This window comes from Pelecanus crispus, chromosome 18, assembly GCF_030463565.1.
Source record: "Pelecanus crispus isolate bPelCri1 chromosome 18, bPelCri1.pri, whole genome shotgun sequence".
In the NCBI taxonomy this organism is placed as follows: Eukaryota; Metazoa; Chordata; class Aves; order Pelecaniformes; family Pelecanidae; genus Pelecanus; species Pelecanus crispus.
This window is the reverse complement of record NC_134660.1, coordinates 5,932,523-5,955,001: the sequence shown is the minus strand read 5'-3', so window position 1 is coordinate 5,955,001 and position 22,479 is coordinate 5,932,523. Positions and strand designations below refer to the sequence as shown.

Here is a 22,479-nt window from a genome sequence, read left to right as displayed (position 1 = left end):
GGTGCCCCGAGCTGCTGCGCCCCGATTTACCGTGCCCCGTGCCCAGCCGGCCGGCCGGTCCTCCTGTCCGGATCTGCCGTGCCCGGTGCTGCCTGGACGGCTCCCAGTGACCGGATTAGCTGTGCCCGGCGCTGCCTGGACGGCTCCCGGTGACCGGATTTGCTGTGCCCGGCGCTGCCTGGATGGCTCCTGGTGACCGGATTAGCTGTGCCCAGCGCTGCCTGGATGGCTCCCGGTGACTGGGTACGCTCGAGTCCTGCCTGGATGGTCCCGGTGACCGGATCTGCCGTGCCCGGCGCTGCCTGGATGGCTCCCGGTGACCGGATTTGCTGTGCCCGGTGCTGCCTGGACGGCTCCCGGTGACTGGGTACGCTCGGGTCCCGCCTGGACGGTCCCAGTGACTGGATTAGCTGTGCCCGGCGCTGCCTGGACAGCTCCCGGTGACCGGATTTGCTGTGCCCGGTGCTGCCTGGATGGCTCCCGGTGACTGGGTATGCTCGGGTCACGCCTGGACGGCTCCCGGTGACCGGATTAGCTGTGCCCGGCGCTGCCTGGACGGCTCCCGGTGACCGGATTAGCGGTGCCCGGTGCTGCCTGGACGGCTCCCGGTGACTGGGTACGCTCGGATCCCGCCTGGACGGCTCCCGGTGACCGGATTAGCGGTGCCCGGTGCTGCCTGGACGGCTCCCGGTGACTGGGTACGCTCGGATCCCGCCTGGACGGCTCCCGGTGACCGGATTAGCGGTGCCCGGTGCTGCCTGGATGGCTCCCGGTGACTGGGTACGCTCGGGTCCCGCCTGGACGGCTCCCGGTGACCGGATCTGCCGTGCCCGGCGCTGCCTGGCCGGTCCCGGTGCCAGGAGCGTGCGTGCCCGCTGCTCCCGGCTGGACGATTCCCGGTGTCCCGGTGCACCGTGCGCGGCGGGACGGCTACCGGCGCTCGGACGTGGCGCTCCCGGTGCCCGGACCGGAGGCTCCCGGTGCTCCGCGGCGCAGCTCCGGCTCCCGGGGCCCGGGGGGGGCCCGGGGGGTGGCGGTGGGGGTGGCGGGGGGTGCCGGGGAGCGCAGCGGCCGCACCGGACGCTCCCGCCGCCTTTGTGCGGGGCAGCGCCGCGTTCCCCGCCGGGCGGAGCGCCCCCCCCCCCCCCCGCGCCCCGCCCCCGCCCGGCCCCGCCCCCCCGCCCCGCCAATCACATTCAAACCCCGCGCCCGCCCCGCCCCCCGCGCGCGCACCCCCCACCCCCCCCACCCCCCCTTACCCCCCCTCCCGCCCCCGGGGTCACCGGCCCGGCCCGGGGGGAGCCCGCGACCCCCGCGACCCCCCCCCGCAGGCTGCGTGGAAACTCCCCCCGCGGCGTGGGGCGGGACGGGGCCACGGGGAAAGGTCCCCCCGGCCCCTGACCCCCCCGTGTCCTTGACACCCCCGTGTCCCCTGATCCCCCCTGTCCCTGCCCCCCCCGGCCCCTGACCCCCCCCGTGTCCCCTGATCCCCCCCGTGTCCCCTGATCCCCCCTGTCCCTGCCCCCCCCGGCCCCTGACCCCCCCGTGTCCCCTGACCCCCCCGTGTCCCCTGATCCCCCCCGTGTCCCCTGATCCCCCCTGTCCCTGCCCCCCCCGGCCCCTGACCCCCCCGTGTCCCCTGACCCCCCCCGTGTCCCCTGATCCCCCCCGTGTCCCCTGATCCCCCCTGTCCCTGCCCCCCCCGGCCCCTGACCCCCCCGTGTCCCCTGACCCCCCCGTGTCCCCTGATCCCCCCCGTGTCCCCTGATCCCCCCTGTCCCTGCCCCCCCCGGCCCCTGACCCCCCCCGTGTCCCCTGATCCCCCCTGTCCCTGACCCCCCCGTGTCCCCTGATCCCCCCCGTGTCCCCTGACACCCCCCCCGTGTCCCTGCCCCCCCCGGCCCCTGACCCCCCCCGTGTCCCTGTCCCCCCGTGTCCCCTGATCCCCCCCGTGTCCCTGTCCCCCTGTGTCCTTGACACCCCCGTGTCCCCTGTCCCCCCATCCCCTGCCCCCCCTGTGTCCCCTGATCCCCCCCGTGTCCCCTGACCCCCCCCGTGTCCCTGCCCCCCCGTGTCCCCCCGTGTCCCCTGACACCCCCCCGTGTCCCCTGATGCCCCCCCGTGTCCCCAGCACCCCCGTGTCCCTGACCCCCCCGTGTCCCCTGACGCCCCCCCGTGTCCCCTGATCCCCCCCCCGTCCCTGACCCCCCTGTGTCCCCCATCCCCCCGTGTCCTCTGCACCCCCTGAGTCCCTGCACACCCCTGGTGTCCCTGTCCCCCCCGTGTCCCCAGCACCCCCGTGTCCCTGCCCCCCCCGTGTCCCTGCCCCCCCGTGTCCCCAGCACCCCGCGTGTCCCTGTCCCCCCATGTCCTCTGCACCCCCTGAATCCCTGCCCCCCCCCCGTGTCCCCTGCCCCCCCGTGTCCCCGCCGTGGGGCTGCTCCCCCCCAGGTCCCTTTCGGGGTGCACCGGGGCAGGACTCCCCCCCAGGGCCCCCTGGCACCCACGCGGGGCCCAGCCCCCCCCCCCCCCCCCCCCCGGAGCAGGGACCCCTCGGCCCCGGGTGTCACCCAGGCCGTGCCGCGGCGTCCCCAAATGGGCCGGGGGTGGCAGGGGACATCCCGCACCGAGGCCCCCCGCCTGCCACCCCAGCCGTGGCGAGGGGCGCCTCTGGCCCCAAAACCGGGGCAGCAGGAGGGAGCCGGGGGGCCGGGACACACGGGGGGCACTGGGACACATTGGGGGGGTCTGGGACATGGCGGGGGGACCGGGACACATCAGAGGGGGACCAGGACACATTGGGGGGATCCGGGGCACACTGGGGGGGGTCCGGGACACATTGGGGGGGGAACAGGACACACCGGGGGGATCTGGGACACATTGGGGGGTCCAGGACACGCTGAGGGGGATCCGGGATGCATTGGGGGGGTCCAGGACATGGCGGGGGGACCGGGACACATCAGAGGGGGACCAGGACACATTGGGGGGATCCGGGGCACACTGGGGGGGGTCCGGGACACACTGGGGGGGGAACAGGACACACCGGGGGGATCTGGGACACATTGGGGGGTCCAGGACACGCTGAGGGGGATCCGGGATGCATTGGGGGGGGTCCAGGACATGGCGGGGGGACCGGGACACATCAGAGGGGGACCGGGACACATTGGGGGGGGATCCAGGACACATTGGGGGGGGGTCCAGGACACATTGGGGGGGGTCCAGGACACACCGGGGGGGATCCAGGAAACATTGAGGGGGGTCCAGGACATGGCAGGGGGACCGGGACACATCGGAGGGGGACCAGGACACATTGGGGGGATCCAGGACACATTGGGGGGGGGGTCCAGGACACATTGGGGGGATCCAGGACACATTGGGGGGGGGGTCCAGGACACATTGGGGGGATCCAGGACACATTGGGGGGGGTCCAGGACACACCGGGGGGGATCCAGGACACATTGAGGGGGTTCCAGGACATGGCAGGGGGACCAGGACACATCGGAGGGGGACCAGGACACATTGGGGGGATCCAGGACACATTGGGGGGGGGTCCAGGACACATTGGGGGGATCCAGGACACATTGGGGGGGGGGGGTCCAGGACACATTGGGGGGATCCAGGACACATTGGGGGGGGTCCAGGACACACCGGGGGGGATCCAGGACACATTGAGGGGGTTCCAGGACATGGCAGGGGGACCAGGACACATCGGAGGGGGACCAGGACACATTGGGGGGATCCAGGACACATTGGGGGGTGGGGGGTCCAGGACACACTGGGGGGGATCTGGGACACATTGGGGGGGGTCCAGGACACACTGGGGGGGGATCCAGGACACGTTGGGGGGGGTCCAGAACACACCGGGGGGGTCCGGGATGCATTGGGGGGGGGTCCAGGACACACTGGGGGGATCCAGGACACATTGGGGGGGGTCCAGGACACATTGGGGGGGGGTCCAGGACACATCGGGGGGATCTGGGACGCATTGGGGGGGGCGCAGAACAGACTGAGGGGACCCAGGACATGGCAGGGGGGGATCCAGGACACATCGGGGGGGTCCAGAACACACTGGGGGGGGGGGGGGGAACTGGGACACACCAGAGACCCTCGTTAGGGAAAGAAACAATCACCCCAACTTCTGGCAGAGGGCTGGGGGGGCTGCCCCTCCCAAAGCAGCATCCCAAGGCCGGGGCAGGCGGGGGGGGGGGACCCGGCGGGCAGCCCGGCACCCCCGTCCCGCTCCTCTCTGGGGGGGCGAGGGGCTTGCTGCTGGCTGCCTCCTTCCCCGCCGTCCTCCCTCCCTTTCTCTCCCTTTCCTGTAACTTAAGCTTTTGTTGTGAGCAGGAGAAACCCGGGCTGCCGTGAAAAGAGGGCCCCACCGCCTTTCAGAGCGTAATTGAAACCATTGCGCGGCTCCTGGCCGAGGGGGAAGGGCAGGGGGGGCTCCAGAAATCAAAGCCTGGATGGGGGGGGGGGGGGCACACGATGGCCCCCAACCCATCGGCTTTCCCGGGACGTGCCGGTCGTCACCGTGGCGGCTGGCAGGGTCCGGGGGCTCCCCGCTCCTGCCAAGGGGTCCAGGGTGGGAGGGAGGGGTCCCCGCGGCCCCGGACGAGGCCGGGGTGGTGGTCGCGGGGAGTCGGCCGGGGTGGGATGGGTGCCAGCGGGCGGGCGCCCACCCGTACCCCGCCTGGGGGGCGCCCAGGGGTGCCGCCTTTGGGGAGCGCGCCGAGCCCGCTGCCGCCATGTGCCGGGGAGGGCGGCTCGGCACGGCCGGAGCTTGGCGGCCGCCCAGCGGGTCCCGGCCGGGGAGGCCGCTGGCGAAGGCCTGGCAGGGCGCCGGCTGCGGGGGCCGGAGCCGAAGCCGGATCCTGGGCCCCTGGCCTGCTCCCCGCATGCAGGCGCGACGTGGGGCGGCCGCCCCGGGCCCGTGGGTGCGGGGGCTGCTTTGTGTGACCCCCCCCCCTTGGTCCCCACGGTGTCCCCCGCCTCGGTGGCCTTCGCCCTTCGCCCCTCGCCGCAGCCTCGCCAGCCGGGGCCGGGGACAGAGGGGGTGCAGGGGCGTCCGCGCAGCCACGTGGATCTTGGCTTCCTAAAAACTTCGGATTTTGGCTTCTTTCCGGGGGCGGGGGGGTGTCACTTCCAGAGGGGGTGGCAGGGGCTGGGGCTGTCCCCATGCTCCCCGGCCTCGCTGCGGGGTGCCGGTGGCTCAGCACAGGGGGTCCCCGGGAGCGGGGGCTGAGCCCTCCTGGGGCGGGGGGAACCCGGAGCGGACCTGGCAGCCAGCGCCCGGAGGGACCCTGGGTGGGCTGGGCTGGGGTCCCGCTGGCTCGGGGTGTCCCCTCGCGGGGCCGTGCCGGGTGGCCGGGGGACGCCTTTGGCTCCATTCGTCCCTGTCACCACGCTGCCAGGCACTGCCAGGGGCCAGCTGGGCGGGAGAGGGTCCTGCCCCTTCCCGAAAGCTTCCCTGCGGGGGTCTGTGCTTGGCGTCCCGGGCAGAGGGGGCCCTGCGAGGACGGGGACCCACATGGCACCCAGCAGGAGAGGGTGGGTGCTGCCGGAGGCCAGGCCGGGCATCGCTGGGAGCACGGGGCCAAGCCCAGCTCCCCCCGGGCTCCCCCTCGCAGCCCCCCAAGAGCTGCTCAGGGTGGGGGGGACCCAGGAGCCCCGACCGCCCCACGGCTCCGCTCCCACTTCATCCCAGTGCGGCACGGGGGGGATGCTGGTGGGCACCCAGCGCCCCGTCCCCAGCACCCCGGGGGCCCGGCTGGAGCCGGGCACCGTCCCCCCGCAAGCTGCTCCCCCCAGGGCTCCTCCAGCACCCCGGGGTGCCAGGGTGCTCGCGGGGTCCTCCCTGCACCCAGGAGGGCCGGGATGGGGGACGCAGCTGGAAAGCCCCCAGGTCCTGGCCTCGGGCCCCCCGCAGCACCCCGCGGTGCCCAGCACCCCCGGGGGCACGGAGGGCAGCTCCGGCCCCTCCCCGAGCCCCCTCCCTGGGGACAGGAGCCCCGCCGCGCACCCACGGGTGACGCTGGGCCCGGCACGGCAGCTGGCACCGGCCCCGCACGCGGCCCCGCTCTTGGGCTGGTGGCCAGCGCCGCACGGGAGGGCAATATTTTTTTTGGGGGGGGGGGGGTGGCTCTGGCTGTACCAGCTCCTGGTACCCCCATCCCCTGGGGATGGGCAGGGGGAAGGGCGAAGCAGAAATCGGGGGACGGAGCGGCTGCGCCAGGCGATGCCAGGCAGGACGGGGACCCCCGGGGGTCCCCCAGGAGTTCAGAGGAAGCCCCCCCCCCCCCCAGCTTTGTTTCACACTTAAGAGCCTCTAATTAAAACCAGCCACAAAGGCCCTGGCTGGCGGCAGGCTCAAGGTGCCAGCGGAGGACGGGGGTCCGTCACCAAGGGAACAGAGAGGGATGCGGGGCCCCCGGCACGGGCACCACGGGGCCCCCCGCACCCCCGGGCGTGAGCGGGCACACGCGTGCACACACACGGCACACGCGTGTGCCCGTGCGCGCGCAGCGCCCGCAGGAGAGGGGAGCGTGGGGACGTGGGAGCGGGGCCGGGCGCTCGGGGGGTGCCAGCGTTGGGGGGTGCCGGTGCGCAAGCTCTGCCGGCACGGGTGTGCGCACGCGCGTTTGCACGCCTGTGCCCGGCTGCGCCGCACGCACACTGTCCTCAGGCCTGCTTCGTACTGGTCTAAACTGGTCTAACGGTCTGCAGTGGCCCCGTGAGCAGCACTGGCCAGGTGGGCTGGGGGGCGAGCCAAGGCCTGGGGTGCCCGTGGGGCGAGCCATGGGGCGAGCCATGCCCTGGGGTGCCTGTGGGGCGAGCTGTGGGGTGAGCTGAGCCCTGGGGTACCCGTGGGGTGCCTGTGGGGCGAGCCATGGGGTGAGCCATGCCCTGGGACACTTGTGGGGTGAGCCGAGCCCTGGGGTGAGCTCTGGGGCGAGCTGTAGGGTGAACCATCCCCTGGGGCACCTGTGGGGTGAGCCATGGGGCTTGCCAAGGCCTGGGGCACTTGTGGGGCGAGCCATGGGGTGACCTGAGCCCTGAGGTGCCCGTGGCGTGAGCTGTGGGGTGCACCATGCCCTGGGGTGCCCATGGGGTGAGCCATGGGGCTCGCCAAGGCCTGGGGGACTTGTGGGGTGAGCCATGGGGCTTGCCAAGGCCTGGGGCACTTCTGGGGCGAGCCATGGCGTGAGCCATGCCCTGGGGTGCCTGTGGGGTGAGCCATGGGGCTTGCCAAGGCCTGAGGCACTTGTGGGGCTCGCCGTGGGGTGAGCCATGCCCTGGGGTGCCCGTGGGGCTCGCCAAGGCCTGGGGCACTTGTGGGGCGAGCTGTGGGGTTAGCCATGCCCTGGGGTGCCCATGGGGCTCACCGTGGGGCTCGCCATGCCCTGGGGTGCCCATGGGGCGAGCTGTGGGGCAAGCCGTGGGGCACCCCAGGCCCAGCCCGCGGTGCCGGCGGCTGCGGCGGACGCCCAGGAGGCGCGGGCGGGCAGCGGGCGCAGCGCGTTGGCCGCACCCCGGCAGCCGGCAGGCGCCCGGGCCGGGAGCAGAGGTGACCCCGGCACCCCCGGGGGTGGCCAAACCCCGCTGCCGCCACGGCGCGTCCCCGACCTCCGCCCCACACGCCGGGGGGGCACAAACGCCAGCCTGAGCGAGCGGGGCTGGCGGGGCGCCGGCGCGGGGGGAAGCTGGCTTAAGCGCACCTTGACCTTGCTGGCAGGGGAGGGATCCCTCGGGCTTGTCCGACACATCTCCCGCCAGCGCCCGGCATTGAGAGCGCGGCGAGCTCGCGCGCGGAGGAGCCGGCATGAAAAGGCGGCTTAGGCATCTCCTGCTGCGAGAGATGGATTAGGGCCTTCGGGGAGGGCCGGGGGACGGCCGGAGGCACGGCCGCCGCGGCGTGCCGGGACCAGGCCCCGGGGTCGCAGGCCGCGGGGCGAGAGCGGGCACGGTGCCGCCGGCTCGCTGCATCCCGCTGGGAGAAGCGGGCGGCGGGCCCGGGGCGGCGGGAGGCCGGGGGCTCCCCGAAACGGGGCGTGGGCCGGCGGGCGGGGGGCTGGGGCACCCCGGGCTGGCAGCCCCGCACCCCTCCGGGGGCCCCGGCCCCCCCGGTGCCCCGGCACCGCCACCGCAGCTGTCGCCGTCAGGAGGCCGCGGTATTTTTAGAGCCGCTCGGGCACCGGCGGGTCGAGCGGTGACGAGCTTTGCCCGTGGACGTGGGCGGCGCGAGGCAGGGGCGGCGGGAGGCTTGGCGACCCCGCCAGCCCCCCCGGGAATTTCCCCCTGTGCTCCGATTTGGGGACGGACACGTCCCACTTGTCCCCGGGGAAGCCCCCGGCACGGGGTGCCCACGGGTGGGGGGCTCTGGCCACCGGGCTCTGTCCCCGGGCCGGCTCGGGGCCCGCGCTCCCGAGGCGGTGACGGCAATGCCTGGGACCCCCGGGGCTGGCCGGGGTGCGCGGGGCGGTGGCCCCGTGGTGGCGGGGGATGGGGGGTCCCCGCGGCTGCCCCTCCCTGTGCCGGGATTGGGGGGGACCCTGCCAGCGCCGGGCGGTGACAGGAGGTGACGGAGCCGCCGCTATTTATACCCGGCCCTTGTCAGCGCCGGGGGGCACGTGGGGGCGCGGGCAAGCCCACGCCACGGGCCCGGGGTGGCCCTCAGGGTCCCCGGGTGCCCCCCAGCGCCACCCAAATCCCCCCCGCAGGCTGGGGGGGCCGCAGCGGGGCCCCGAGGCCCGGCCCTGCCTCCACGGTGTCTCACGGCCACCCCAGCCGTCCCCAGCCCACCGGGGACACCAAGACGTGGGACAGCGGGCCACCCCCGCGCCCAGAGCGGGCACGGCGCACGCCCGATGGGGACACAGAGGTGTCCCCGTGCCCAAAGGGGGCACAGAGCTGTGCCCGATGGGGACACTGAGCTGTCCCCGTGCCCAAAGGGGGTACAGAGCTGTGCCCGATGGGGACACTGAGCTGTCCCCGTGCCCAAAGGGGGCACAGAGCTGTGCCCGATGGGGACACAGAGGTGTCCCCGTGCCCAAAGGGGGCACAGAGCTGTGCCCGATGGGGACACTGAGCTGTCCCCGTGCCCAAAGGGGGCACAGAGCTGTGCCCATGCCCAATGGGGACACTGAGCTGTCCCTGTGCCCAGTGGGGACACTGAGCTGTCCCTGACGGGGACACTGAGCCACCCCTGAGCCCCAAGGGGCACAGAGCTGTCCCCATGCCCGATGGGGACACTGAGCTGTCCCTGTGCCCAAGGGTGACACTGAACTGTCCCCGTGCCTGAGAGCGGTGGCATGGGTTGTGCCCAACGAGGACACAGAGCCGGCCCTGTGCCCAAAGGGGGCACAGAGCTGTGCCCGATGGGGACACTGAGCCGTCCCCGTGCCCGACAGTGGCAGGAAGCTGTGCCCGACAAGGCCACCGAGCTGTCCCTGTGCCCAGCCCCTCCATGCCGGGGGCAGCGGGGGCGCAGAGCGGGGCGGGTTTGTCCCCCAGCAGCTGTGGGGGGAGGCCAAGGGGGGCCCACCTGGCTCCCTCCTCCCGCGCAAGCGGCGGGGCCGGGGGCCGCAGCCCCCGCACAAAGCTGCTTTACAGGAGAAGCGGGGCCCGCGGCCGCCGCCTCCCGCCCGCAGACAGGGGCCTCCCCCGCGCACCCGTAGGCGCACGCCGTGCACGTACGCGCCGGGGGTCCCCTGGCCTGGGGACACCGCTCCCCTCGAGCGCTGCGGGCGGGGACGCCTGGGCCCTCCCGGGGCTGAGCCCCCAAAGTGGGCTCGGTGCCTGCCCCAGCTCCCCACCGCCCCGGCCGGGCCCCGCTGCCCCCGGTAGCGCCGAGGGAAACTGAGGCAGGGGGCGAGGGGCCTGGGGCGGTGCGAGGCGGCACCCCTGCTCCCCGCTCAGCACCCCTAGGGTGCCAGATCCCCCTCGTCCCAATGTCCAAGCAGGCGGGGCCGGGTGCCCCCCACCCGTGGGTGCCGGCGAGCACCGGCTTCGTGCACCCCGCGGGTGGGGGGGGCCACGTCGAGAGGGGCCGCAAGCCCCCAGCACCCCCGGGCCCTGCGGCGGGGGCCACCGCCCTCCCCGGCGCCGGTCCCCACGGCGGGTGGGGGTCCCGCGGTGTGGGTGGGGGTCCCGCAGCCCGGCTGGGTGGAGCAGGAGCTCCCTCTCGTGGGCACGGCCCCGGCGCGGGGCCCAGGGTGCCCACCCGGCACCCACGGCGGGGTGGCTGCAGGACACGCGTGTCCCGTGGGGCCGCTCCGCGCAGCGTGGCCAGGGATCCCGGCTCCACCGCGCTCGCCCGGAGCCGTCGGGGTGCTTCGGGAGGACAAGGTGGGGACAGTCCCCTCCGAAAACGCAGCCGTGACTCCTGGAAGGGCGCTTCTCCGGCCTCCCGGGGCTACGCTGCAAGGCGGTCCCGGGGCACAGGAGCGGCGGGGACGTCAGCGGGAGGGAGACCACGACCACCACCCCAGGCGGCCCAGGCGACGGCCCCGCGGTCCCACGGCGGGGGGACACAGCCGGGATGCAGGACGAGACGGGTGACCCCCGGCGCTGAGGTGTCTGGGGGGAGCGGAGTAAAGCACAGACGAGCGGCAGGGCGGGAGGGCTCCGCAGGCTGCTTCGGTCCTCAGCACAAACCCGGGGCTGCACGGTCCTGGGAGAGAGCCAGGATTAGGGGGGTTTCCCGAGGGGATTTCTGCAAGGCTGCTGCGGTGGGCAGCGGGATGAGAGCGGCATCCCTCCCGGCAAGTTAGAGGCAGATGCGTGAGGGAGCTCCACGCAGTTCTGGCAGCGCGGTCCAGCCTGGCACGCCGCAGCGACAGATCTCCTGTTCTCCGGCGGGCTGCTCTGCCGTGAGCCACGCCGCCCAGCACAAAACACAACCGCTGCTTCGGTCTCCTGGCGTCCGACCCGCGGCCTTGCTCGTTGCCGCAGGCGTTCACCTCGTCCCCAGGGCCGGCGGCGCACGTGGAGGCTCTGGCGAAGGCGCGAAGGCAGGCCCGCTCCCCAGCTCCTCTCTCCCCAGCCCGCCTCGGCAGAGGGCAGCACGCAAGCAGGATGCGGGCAGCGAGGCTTCTGGTGAGAGAAAGAAAAGGAATGAACGGCGAGACAGATGGAATCCGCTTTTCCTGCTGTCAGAGACGGCATGGAGATGGCGACACATGCTGCCGCGCTCAGAGACAGCTGGTCACAGCTGCAGCGGTGGATGGAAACGCAGGGCCTCGCCTGCCGCGGCCCCTGCGCTCAAAGGCCCGCGGGCTGCTGCGAGACGGAGACCCCAGGCATCGCACGGCGCAGGCAGGCCCGGGGCGCAGCTCCTCTGCCACCACACGCAGCGACGCAGCGATGCAGCCACGCTTGCGCAAGCTGGGCACACGCCTGCCTGCTCAGGGGTGAAGCAAGGCCCCTGCGGCCTGGCTGAAGGCCTGGAGTGGGAGCAGGGCTACAGGCATGGCTCCGCCTGGCCCTGGGCACCGTGCTTCACCTCAGCTGTGAGCTGCTGGGTTGGCTCCCAGCACCGGGATCCAGCTCAGGCTTTGTGCTGGGCACCGCAGCTCGCCACAGGGCTGGCCCCGGGCCCCACCGTCAGCCTCAGGGCTGGCCCCGGGTCCCACTGTCAGCCCCAGGGCTGGCCCCAGCCACCATCACCTGCCTGAGGGCTGGCCCCGGGCCCCACCGTCAGCCCCAGGGCTGGCCCCGGCCACCATCACCCGCCACAGGGCTGGCCCCGGGCCCCACCGTCAGCCCCAGGGCTGGCCCTGGCCACCATCACCCGCCTCAGGGCTGGCCCTGGGCCCCACCGTCAGCCCCAGGGCTGGCCCTGGCCACCATCACCTGCCTGAGGGCTGGCCCTGGGCCCCACCGTCAGCCCCAGGGATGACCCCGGCCACCATCACCCGCCTCAGGGCTGGCCCCGGGCCCCACCGTCAGCCCCAGGGCTGGCCGCAGGCCCCCAGGCTAGCGGGGCCCCTCCCCGCCGCCGCCGCTCCCGCCCGGGCCCCTCTGAGGGGAGGCCGCGCACGCGCCCCCTCAGCAGCCAGCGATCCCCCGCGGCGCACGCCAGGTGGCGGTGGCGGGCCCGTGCTTCTATTGGTTCGCACTGCCGTCACTCAAGAGGCTGAGGCGGCTCCCATTGGCTCGAGCCGGGAGGGCGGGAAGGCTGAAGCGGGGCTCCCGCCCTCCCCCGTGCCGCGGGTCGAGCCCTCGCCGCCCGGCGCCTTTGCGCATGCGCGGGGCGGGGCGGGAGGCTGGGGGGGCGTGCCGGGCGACGGCAGCTCGCGCCCGCCTCGGTTGCCAGGGTGCGCGCGCAGGCGGGGCGGGGCGCAGGCGCGGGGCGCGCTCCGTGCCAAACGGCCGCGGGGGCTCGGGGCGCGCGCACGCACGGCCCACCGCGGCGGAGGCTTCGCGGTGCTGCCGGTGCCCCCCCCCCCCCCCGGGCAGGGAGCCGCTCCCCCCCCCCCCCCCCCCCACCGCTGGCGCCGCCGTGAGGGCGCCCCTGCGCCGCGCACGTGACCTGCGGGGCCGCGCATGCGCGCAGCGGCCCGGCGCGGCGGGGGCGGCGCTGAGGGGAGGCGGCCGGAGGCGCGGGGCCGGGCCGGGCCGGGCCGGGCTGAGCGAGGCGGCGGCGGCGGCGGCGGCGCAAAATGGCGGACAGGTTCTCCCGCTTCAACGAGGACAGGGACTTCCAGGTAACGGCCGCGCCGCGGGGGCCGGGCGGGCCTCGCTCTACCCCGGGCGGCCGCGGCCCCCTCAGGCCGGGCCCCCCCCCACCCCCCCGCCCCGGCGGGGCTTTGTGCGCGGGCCCGGCGCTCCGCGGCGGCGGGTAACGGCACCAAGGCGGGGCGCGGGGGCCGGGGCGGGCTGTCAAGGTGACCCGTGGGAGGGGGCCGGCCCGGGGAGGGCGGCAGCGGCCGGCGGTGTGGTAGCGGCGGCGGCGGGGAGCGGCCGGCGGGGGCTGCCCCGGCTCAGGCGGCCCTCGGCCGCAGCAGCGCGGGTTTCGGTGTTTTGTTCCGGTCGTCTTCACCGTCTGTGGGGCCGCAGGAGCGGCAGCCCGGCGGGGGGCGGGTCGGGCCGCCGCCTCGCCGCGGGGCTCCCCTGCAGCCCCGCACCTCGGCCAGGCATCCCCGGCTGCCCCCGCGGGTGCCCGCGACCTGCCCGTGGGAAACGCGTTTGCTTCTGTACCCCCCCCCCCCCCCCCAAGCTTTAGTTTTTCGACGTAGTTAACGCCACTGTTGCTGTTTGATAGGGGCTTTACATAAAGAATGCTGAAATTAACGTTGACTCATTAAGCCTAAACAATGACATTTTGTTTTCTGACTTCAGCCCCAGAGAGTCTCGAGGTTAGGAAGAAAAACAAAAGGAGTGCGAATAAACGCAGCTGGAGAAGAGCTATCGATGAGCTTTTATGTGTCAGTCTTGGTTTGGGAACCCGAAGTTGGAACAGTGCTTTTTGCCTAAACTCCTGCCTTTCGTCTAAAGATCCGGGAGGTTTTTCTATAGTTGCGGAGCTTGCGTAATTCTACTTAATGTAGCATTAAGGTGCAGCCTTGAAAACAGCCAGGACATCCAGTAGCAATTAATTTATGTTGTTCCTTCTGGATGTTTTAGGGGATGCGTGCTTCATAAGTCGTTATTAAACTCTGTTAGAAACGCATGAGAAAATACGTGTCGGCGTGGTCGACTGCACCGTTTGCCCGTTTGCACTACCTTAGCTGCGAGCTGTAGGTACGGCTTCCGAATGCAGCCCCAAACACGGGGGCTGGTTTGCATCGTGCGTTTCTTTAAACGAAGAAACGAGTTGTAATTGATATTGAAATGGTCTGATTGGGTTTTGAAGTTCCTGTTTCAGGAAGCGCAGCGAGCCCGATCTTGGGCTTGAAAATACGTTTCTCGTAATAGTTTGCTTTGGGAGGGGAAAGGAGAGATGGGGAACCTCAAACAAGTCGGGTACTGCAGGATATACCCAAGAAATGGGTGAGCTCTGTAGTCGTGTGTTGCACAACTTGTTCACACGTGCCTTTTGCTCCGCGTCCTTGTTCTTGTCCCTTTGTGGGGCAACCCCTTCGCAAAAAAATAATTGTAGCTGCAAAACCTGTTACTGTGTCATTGCTCTGGTCATGCAGGGAGAATGTGTAGTGATGTCAGAGAGGAAACAGGGCTCCATTACCCGATGCCGAAATCTTAAAAGCTGCCGAGCATGCTCGGAAACAATAACCTAGTCACAACCCTGTTTTCCCTTGACTTTAAGAAAGGGCACTATATTTAATTGGGACTGTATCCATGGCAAATATCAGGCTTTCATTGTCTTTCCCGTAGACTAGAGCAAAAAATAAAAAAGGCAGGGTTTGTTTTTACAGTAGGGTAACTTCTCTCTTCTTTTCTCCCTGAAAATTTGCCAGTGCAAAGACATTTTGTGTGTTAAAGCTTCCTTCGAGGGAAAAGGGGAATCGGTCCTCTGGGAAGAACAGCTTGGAGTTGGTAAAGGCTTGCAGAGGACTGAACGTGGAAACGATGAGCTATGGAGGAGCTGAGGGGAGGGAGGCCGGGCCCAAGTATCTTGGCCAAGGTCGCACTGAGTCGGTGGGAGCCCAAGCGCCTGTGCGCGTACCCCCGACAGTTGGTCAGTCTAACAATTTTTCTGAGGTATATTGGTGGAAGGAGGCTTTTTGAACCTTGTGTTTCCTTCTTCATCAAAATCCCTTTCAGGGAAGTTTTTTGACTTTTTTTCTCTCGATGTTTAGATGGAGGTCACTTGAGCTATAACACTGGTGTGGAATAAAGGAAATGGCTTGCTATGCTGAGTGTTTGCAGGTCCGCTGTGAAAGCTGCGCTGTGACCGTTGCTAAGCATAGGTAAAAATACCCCTGCCTTCAGTGTGCAGCTTTTGATCATCCCTGTAAAATACTGGTCTCAAAACTACAGGAAAAATGAGACACGCTGTTAGTGTGAAGGCACAAATTTGTGTGTAGGCTCCCTTTGTAGGAGTGTTTCTGTTGGTGTTAAGAATGCCTTTTTCACGCAATTTCTAGCAATTTTAATTCTAAGCTTCGGCAGGTGAAATTTCTGTCCTTTGACCAAGTATGACAATAAATGTGACCCCACGTTACTGCTAGTCTGCTGAGACCCAGCTAGGCACGGCGCAAGGGAGATGGTGCTCTAAAATTGCACAGCTTGAAGCAGGGATGGACGCGGCATGGCGAGGGGGAGGGAGGCTGTAGAGATCCTTCAGATTTCCTTCTTGGGTGATCTGCTTGTGATCTTGATGAAGTAAAAGGATGTGTAACTGTCTCGAGAGAGGAGCAGAAACAAAAGGTCAGGGGTAAAGTGTATGGGTCAAAGGAACCTTTTAGCTGTTTGGAAGGAAGGCAAATGCCTTGGGATTAGTGATGTGGTTAATAGAAGAGAGTCCCTGGATGAAGAAAAAGCATTTTAGAGTTGTCTTTATTGTTATCAGTCGTCTTTCTGGAAATAAACTGGAAAGATTCTGGGTTTGGGAGGATTAGTTTGGCAAGAGTGCGAGTCAAGCGGTGAGTGGGCAGGGGAGAGATGAGGTTGGCAGTGCAGGGTTAGCAGAGGTGATATTCAGGTTTCTGAGCTTCTGATGTGCTGGAGAGGAGTGGATTACAGGTGAGAGAGCTGCTGGAAGCTGGTCTTCCCTCCCCTGCACCTGACCAAAGGAAGCTCGGTGCGATCGGGGAAGGCAGGGGTGGAAACGTACAGCACTGGAGGGAAACCGGTTCAGGAAGGAAAAGATCTAAACCAGCCGAGAAAAAGAAGGTACGAATGGTGTGAAGTGCATAAAAAGGCGACGAGGGGAGGATTGTTGAGCAGCGGGATCAACTGAGGATTGGAGAAATCGGAGCGAGAGGGAGACCTTCCCGTAACTGCAGCCAAAGCCGTGTGATGGGTATGAAGAAAGCTGCAGAGGGAGTGGAGAACCTCTCATGGGGTTACAAGTAACCCTGTGGAAAAGAGTAGCTAGTATAAGGGTAAGAAAGTCAGATATCCTTAAGGATAAAGATCGTGGTGTGGAGGGGGAGGAGAAAGCTTATGTACTCGGAAATCATTCCAAGTCCTCTAGATGGTAGGGTGGAAGGAACCTCAAAGCTAAGGGTGGTTTGAAAGCTGGAATTGCCAAAGGAGCAGGAAATGGCACTGGAGGATATCACTGCAATGAGGTGATTAAACAGCTTTTGTTTGTGGTGTTTTGGGGTTTTTTAATAGGATTGTCCTGCTTTTGCTGTGCTGTGTAGCTTTAGAAGCTGCACAAAGGGTGTAGACCTTCTTCTCTTTTTGCTGGAAGCTCCCAAACCTTAGAAGAACTCAAGGCAAGGCTCCCGTTTTTGCCTGTATTCTGCAGGTGCTGAAGCTGAGGGCAGCTCCAGTGAGCCATTTAGCTTTGCTCTGTCCAGTGGTACTTGATCTCTCCCTGACCAGGGCAGCGCAGCAGTTTGTTCGGGAGACTTTAGGCAGTGAAATGGATCACTGAAGGAGGAGGGATATTACTGACCCTCCTTCTCTTTCCTCTCTCTAGGCTCTGAAATGCTAAGTGAAGTCTGCTGGATGGCTTACCCAAATAAATCCGAACCTTTTTCCCTTTTCCATTGCTGGCGGGGTTATTTTTGAGTGGGCTGCTGACAAGCTTAGTCCTTCAGTTAAAGGATTGTGCTACTTATCTGTCGCAGGGACGTCTGTCACTTGTCTGCCTCTGCCGTCTCCTTGGCGGACTGGCTTCCCCGCGGCCGAGACAAACTTGCGAACCATTGTAACTTCAAGTAATCGTGAACAATAGCTGTCGACTACGCTAACGGAGTATTTTAAAAGCGTTATTGAAAGCTGTGTGAATACATGAGACTGCTGCAATACGAAGATATATTTTTTTAGTGTTATTTTTGTAATTGCAGTAATGCTGTTCTTTAGATTAACTAGACTGAACTCAAAGAATGAATACTGTGGATGTCTCCATATCGCTGCAATCCAGTGGAGCTCCCAGTTACTTGCAGATGTTAACAAAAATGTTTTGGTTTTTTTTTTTTTGCTACATCTTTCTCCTTTTCATTGTTGAAGCAGAAATATTATGAGCCATATGTGTATATGTGTACAATAATTTCCTCTTCCTACGTACATTGCACTTACTTGCATCATTAGCCAGACGGAACACAAACTGTTCTGTCTCTTGTTTTTTTAGTTTGTTGTATAGTCTGTATAATTGAATAATGCTTCCACCAAGCAGAAATGCCTGGTTTTCTAAACTGGGTTGAAATGTGGCCAGTCTGAACCTCGGTTCTGGTATTTTTGCTTATGCCAAGAAGATAGGCGGGTTCCCCCCCACCCCAAAAAGGAGTCGAAGAGCTGACCGAGCACATCGCTGTCACGGGCTGGTCTGTGCTTCTAGTCCTGCCGCTTCCAGCAAGTTGAGCTGAGTGCTGGTGGCATGGGGATTTTATGCTCTTTAATCGACAGAATGTCAGGGATAAGTTTTGTTCCCAAGCAGCTTAGGCAGTTGGGCTTACCGGACATCTGGGCCGACAGCGTGGAATTTTTAAATCTGTCCTTCCAACGAGCGCATGTTGTCAGTGGCTTCAACTTCAATTCGTTTCTTAGGTGCGGCCTGAGGCAAATGTGTTTGATTTTTATATCCTCCAGCAGGCCAGGGCTGCACCTGGGTTACGTGGCAAAGTAAGTTGGTGGCTTTTCTCTGCGCTGCAAGGAAATAAATAGGGCCATCTTCTTTTGCCTAGTTTTACTAATTGGGAGAAGAGAAAGTTAATGTGGGGAAACGAGGGAAAGAACAGGATTAGAGTCTCTGCAAAATATGTTATCCTGAGCTTTCAGCCAGTACAAGATCCTGGTGCGTGAATTTGCCTTTGGCAAATGTAGTTGAGAGCAGCCCAGGAGGTAGCCCTTTCCATGGCATGTTTCTTATTTAACCATTAATCTTAGATTTTCTAAAATCTATCAGTATTGTTTGGAGACCCTCATTTATCATTAGATTAGGGTTAAGTTTCTGATACAGGCACAGCACAGGAAGGTCACTGCTCTTTGTGCCCTTGGCAAGATGTGCCGACCTCGCCGTTGAGCACAGCAGGAACACCAGAACTGTGACTGATTTTTGCCTGCCGATGTGAGCAGGGAAGGGAGGAGAAGACTAGGAGAAAACGTGTTACGGAGTAGATCGAGTAGTATTGGTTCCATTTTTAGAAGATCACAGGAGATTCTGAACTTCAGTGAGAATTTTTGGAACTCGGGGTAAGTTCATTTTACATAGACCTTCTTTCCTCTCTTGGTTGTACCTTTCCCTGCTCCATGTTTTGTCACTTCTCTCGTGCAGTGATGTTCTCTATTGCCGTGGTTAACTGGATAGGAAAGGAAACGCTTTATTCTGCTGTCCCACAAACCATGTCTAAGCTATGTTGGCTTCTTCTGAGTCACCCCCTCTGAAACAAAACCAAACCCTCCTAACTAGTCTCCCAACACCCGCTATGTGGGGATGTAGAGCTTTAGGAGTTCATCCGATCAAAAAGCACTTGGCCAACACTTCCTCAGTTGACATATGCTTTTTTTTCTACCATACGGTTTTAAACCTGTAGTAATTCTTGCTACTTTCCACCTTCAAGCAGCCCTATGAGCAGTTAACTCATTTAAGATTTTAGCCATTCACTGTTTTAAAGCCAGAAGTTGATATTAGGATGTCTGCTTTAAATATCCAGGTCTCACCCTTCGGTTTCCACCATTTGACCCAGTTTTCAGTCCAGGAATTAGTGTTTGGCTACAGTCCCTCCTTCTCTTGAAGACAGCTGGTGATGGTGAACATTTCCCTTTGTAGCTTGTTCTGGTAGTTTGGCCACTGAAAGGTATATTTTCCTTCATTTTTCTTCTAGATTTTTCTATTTTCAGCTTCTAGTTGTTGCTTCTTGTTATGTCCTCTGCTGTGCCAAAGCACACATTAGTACGCTGCCTCTGCTTATGTGAGGGCATATATAACATTTCTGTCTTAGTCCTGACCTCTTCTGAGAGCCTTAACAGATCTCTGAATTCTCTTATCGTAGGGCACTTTGCCTTTCCCTTTGCATTGTTACGCCTTTCTGCATCTTAAAATTTTCCACATTTGTGACTGGAAAACTTGCATAGAGGAGTCTAGAATAGACTCCATCAGTATAATGTACAGAGAGAAACATCTTTTTTACTACTTTATTCTTATTTGCTGCTCCTTTGTTGCACACCCTTGGACTGTGTTTTTATCCTTTTTGCTCCTGCATGGCGTGAAGAGGTTTTCACTTGGATTTCTCCTGCCCGCTCGGGTGCAGCCCTGTGCTGCAGGTGTGTTTGTACAGGGCTCTGTGAAAGCAGACTTTGTGTTCCTGAGTTCAGGCCGCCGCTGCCCAGGTCGGATTGCTCTGTACAAACACCCTGTCTGCGTTGTCGCTTGCTGCTTGTTGGGCTTCATCTGCAAACTGAGTCGGCAGTTGCTCTGTTTCCCCTCCGGTCATTGATAAAAATGTTGAATGGTACCGAGTCTCGTGGAATGAGTTATGGGTTTGAATCCAGTTCCCGTGCTCCTGAGTGAAGTTTTCTGTGACATTTTGGTTTAGAAACAATCTTTTATCAAGTCAAACGCCGTATTAAAAAAAAAAAAAGACCATACTATGGAAGCTTGGAAGTTTGTAGTGGTAAATAAATTATACCCTAGATATTAAATGATTATCACCCTATCCCATCAGGGTATTTTCTCTGTCTCTCTCGTTTGAAAGTCCTTGTTAGTCATGAAGACACGGGTGCTGGAAGCAGCAGCATCTTCTACATTCTCATGGCTGAGAGAAAATTGGGTGAGTGAGACCAGTGCTAATACTCTTCGGTACAGTTGCTGGAAGTGCTGAAAAACTGAACAGCATCCCTCGTGTGCTGGAACAGATTTATAGCTGGCGTTGGTAGTGGCAGTAGGAATCTGAAAGACATTAAATTGTTCTTGCTTGGTGCCAAAGTATGCAAAGCCTAGCGAAGCAGGGACCTGCCTCTGGCTTCCACTCCTCTTTGTACAAGCTGTTTATCTCTGAACTGTAGAACATGTTTTTAATTGGACAGCTCTAACTAGGTTTTCATATGCACATTTTCCTGGTTTAAAGCTCTTGACCGATGAGTGGGCTTGAGTGTGTTCGCGGAGGTGTTTTTTCGGTGTTTTTGGACTTACCAGGTAGAATTTTGCCATGACAATTAACTTTTAGTTTGGTAAACAAAAGGTGCCATTGACTTCTCAACATGTAATTACAAGGTGCTTCTTTCAAAAGTTGCCAATTTAAATTCATATCCAAATCTTAAGTGATTGCTTTTGTTGTATTGACTTGAGAGGATTTCCATTTTAAGTACTCTCAAAATAATTGATGTGTGTGTTTGCCTAAAATGAGGTTTCACTGCAGCTTTCGCAAGATGTTGACTGTAAATATTAAGGTATTTCAGAAGACGTGAAGACGTGCAGTGTCCGTACTTACCGCTTGTATTGCTTATTTACAGGGAAGGGACTGGGAAAGTGATTTATAACATGCGGAAGGTGATGAAAACGCTCGCTGTCGTTTGTGAATGCTTTACCTCTGTGTTGCTAGGAAAGGGTAACTGAATTTTTTTGCGTCTTTACAGTCAGTACGGGGAACAACAGGAAAAGGGGTGATTTTGTTCTGGGAAGCATTAACAAAGGCTTTCCAGGTACCGGTACAAAGTTGCTTTTTATAGTTTGAGAAACCACACGGCCTTTAAAATTATCCAAGACAGCTTCCAGTGCGAGCAGGGTTGGATGGAGTCACCTTCTAGATGTGTGTTGGTCTTAAAAACGTGTTTTCTTCTGGGTGCGTAATGAATATTCAAGAAACAGTCCTAAGCTATGCTTTCCTGGAGTTGTTTTTGAATTCTCTGGATAGATTTCTAAACGTCAACAGGGTTGTCTGCATCAGTTACATTTTGGAGATCTTCCATCGTAGAGAGTCATCAGGTCCCGCGTAGCTTAAGCAGCGCAGCATGGCTGGGATTCGTAAGCAGCGTACATAGGATCTTGTACGGATTTTGTGGGGAAAATATAAACCCATTACGTTTTGGTGGTGTGTAATAAACAGTTGATTGGTTATGGTGAGCTGGATCTGGTTTTAACACCTTCCCTCTCCCATTGCGTTGGCTGAAATTTACTGGTGAGGTTAGCAGGGCTGTGGTTGACAGAGCCCCACAAATAAACACAATAAGAGGTGGTACTAGCAGACCGGGTCACTTATATCTTCCATATTTGATCCTTGCCCGGAGCCAGTTTTCCTCTCCTGTCTCTGCCCCGCGTGTAACCCTGTCGCCGCGCTCGGTGGCACGTATCGCCTCAGGCGGGGTGGGGAGAGGTGGGGCACTCGAGCTGCGCAGAACCGGCAGGTCTGCTGGCAGCTGACCCAGCCGGAAAGGTCTTTTTAAAAACAGAACTAGATGCAAAACGCAACACAAAATGAGATGGATGTCGAACGTGGTTTGCTGAAATTCCTAGTCTTTGCGTTAGGCAAGAGTCTGGTGCTCCGTCAAGCCCCTGCAGAGCGATTCCGATGTCTGTCTGTCTGGGTGCTGGACTAGCAACACCCACGCGGGGGTCCTGGGTGCAGAGCGCTTGCAAGAGCTGTGCTCGGAGCCATCTTCGGGAAAAGCCGATGGGCGCTAAGGTGCCTTGTCCTCCTGAAGGTCTTGTAACTGCTCAATCTCCTCCTTTAAAAAAGAAAACTTTAAATTTAATAAGATATTTGCTTCTGGAATCACAATGTCTTTTTTTTTCTTTTTTTTTCCCCTTAATCTGTGAAGGTGCCATATGCGCGCAGGCAGCAGGGATTCTGGAGAGGTGGCATTTGCTCACTTGTGTGCAGATGCTGCTTAGGTTTCCTGCGCTCAACTGTTGAGACCTCGCATCTGTGCTGACCCGTCCCGCGGCGGCTGCAGGAAATGTCAGCTGTGCTTCCCAGCCGCGGGAGCAGGGACCGGAGGGCGCTGAGAAATATTCTGTGATTTGCAGCTAACGCAGTCTGCCGTGGCTTTATCTACGCTAGAAAATGGCCTTTTTTGTGGGCGCTCATTTTTCTTTCTAGATATTCCTAGTGTCTCAGCCGCTGCTGCTGCTTTACAGCCTAGTGCCTTCAGCGCTTTCGGGGGTGGGGGGTGGGCTCGGTTAAATGTTTTGAAGTGGCACTTGTGGATAACAACCCTGAATTTTATGGCTTGACTTAATATTTTTGGGAGTTTAAGGTTTATTGATGGAATTGATGGATAAATAGAATATACACAAGTGGTGCTGATTTGCTCTGGTGTTTTAAAATTCCATTTTCTAAAGTAAATGTAATATAAATGTTATTTTTTTTTGAGTCTTGTCCTGATATTCTACCGGTGTAAAACTCATTTTTGAATATGTAAGGAGCACACTGTGCTCTTTTCAAGTGCAGTTAAGCAATCACGATCATG

General features: G+C 62.6%; 1 protein-coding gene across 1 annotated transcript in view; it reads left to right on the top strand.

The window, feature by feature from the left end:
- Positions 1 to 12,632: 12,632 nt before the first annotated feature.
- Positions 12,633 to 22,479, top strand: part of GPATCH8 (G-patch domain containing 8) — a 57,044-nt gene continuing 47,197 nt past the window's right edge. Inside the window, exon 1 of the mRNA XM_075722779.1 lies at positions 12,633 to 12,704. Within this exon, the coding sequence (XP_075578894.1) occupies positions 12,660 to 12,704 (45 nt within the window). The 5' untranslated portion in view covers positions 12,633 to 12,659. The remainder of the gene's footprint in view (positions 12,705 to 22,479) is intronic.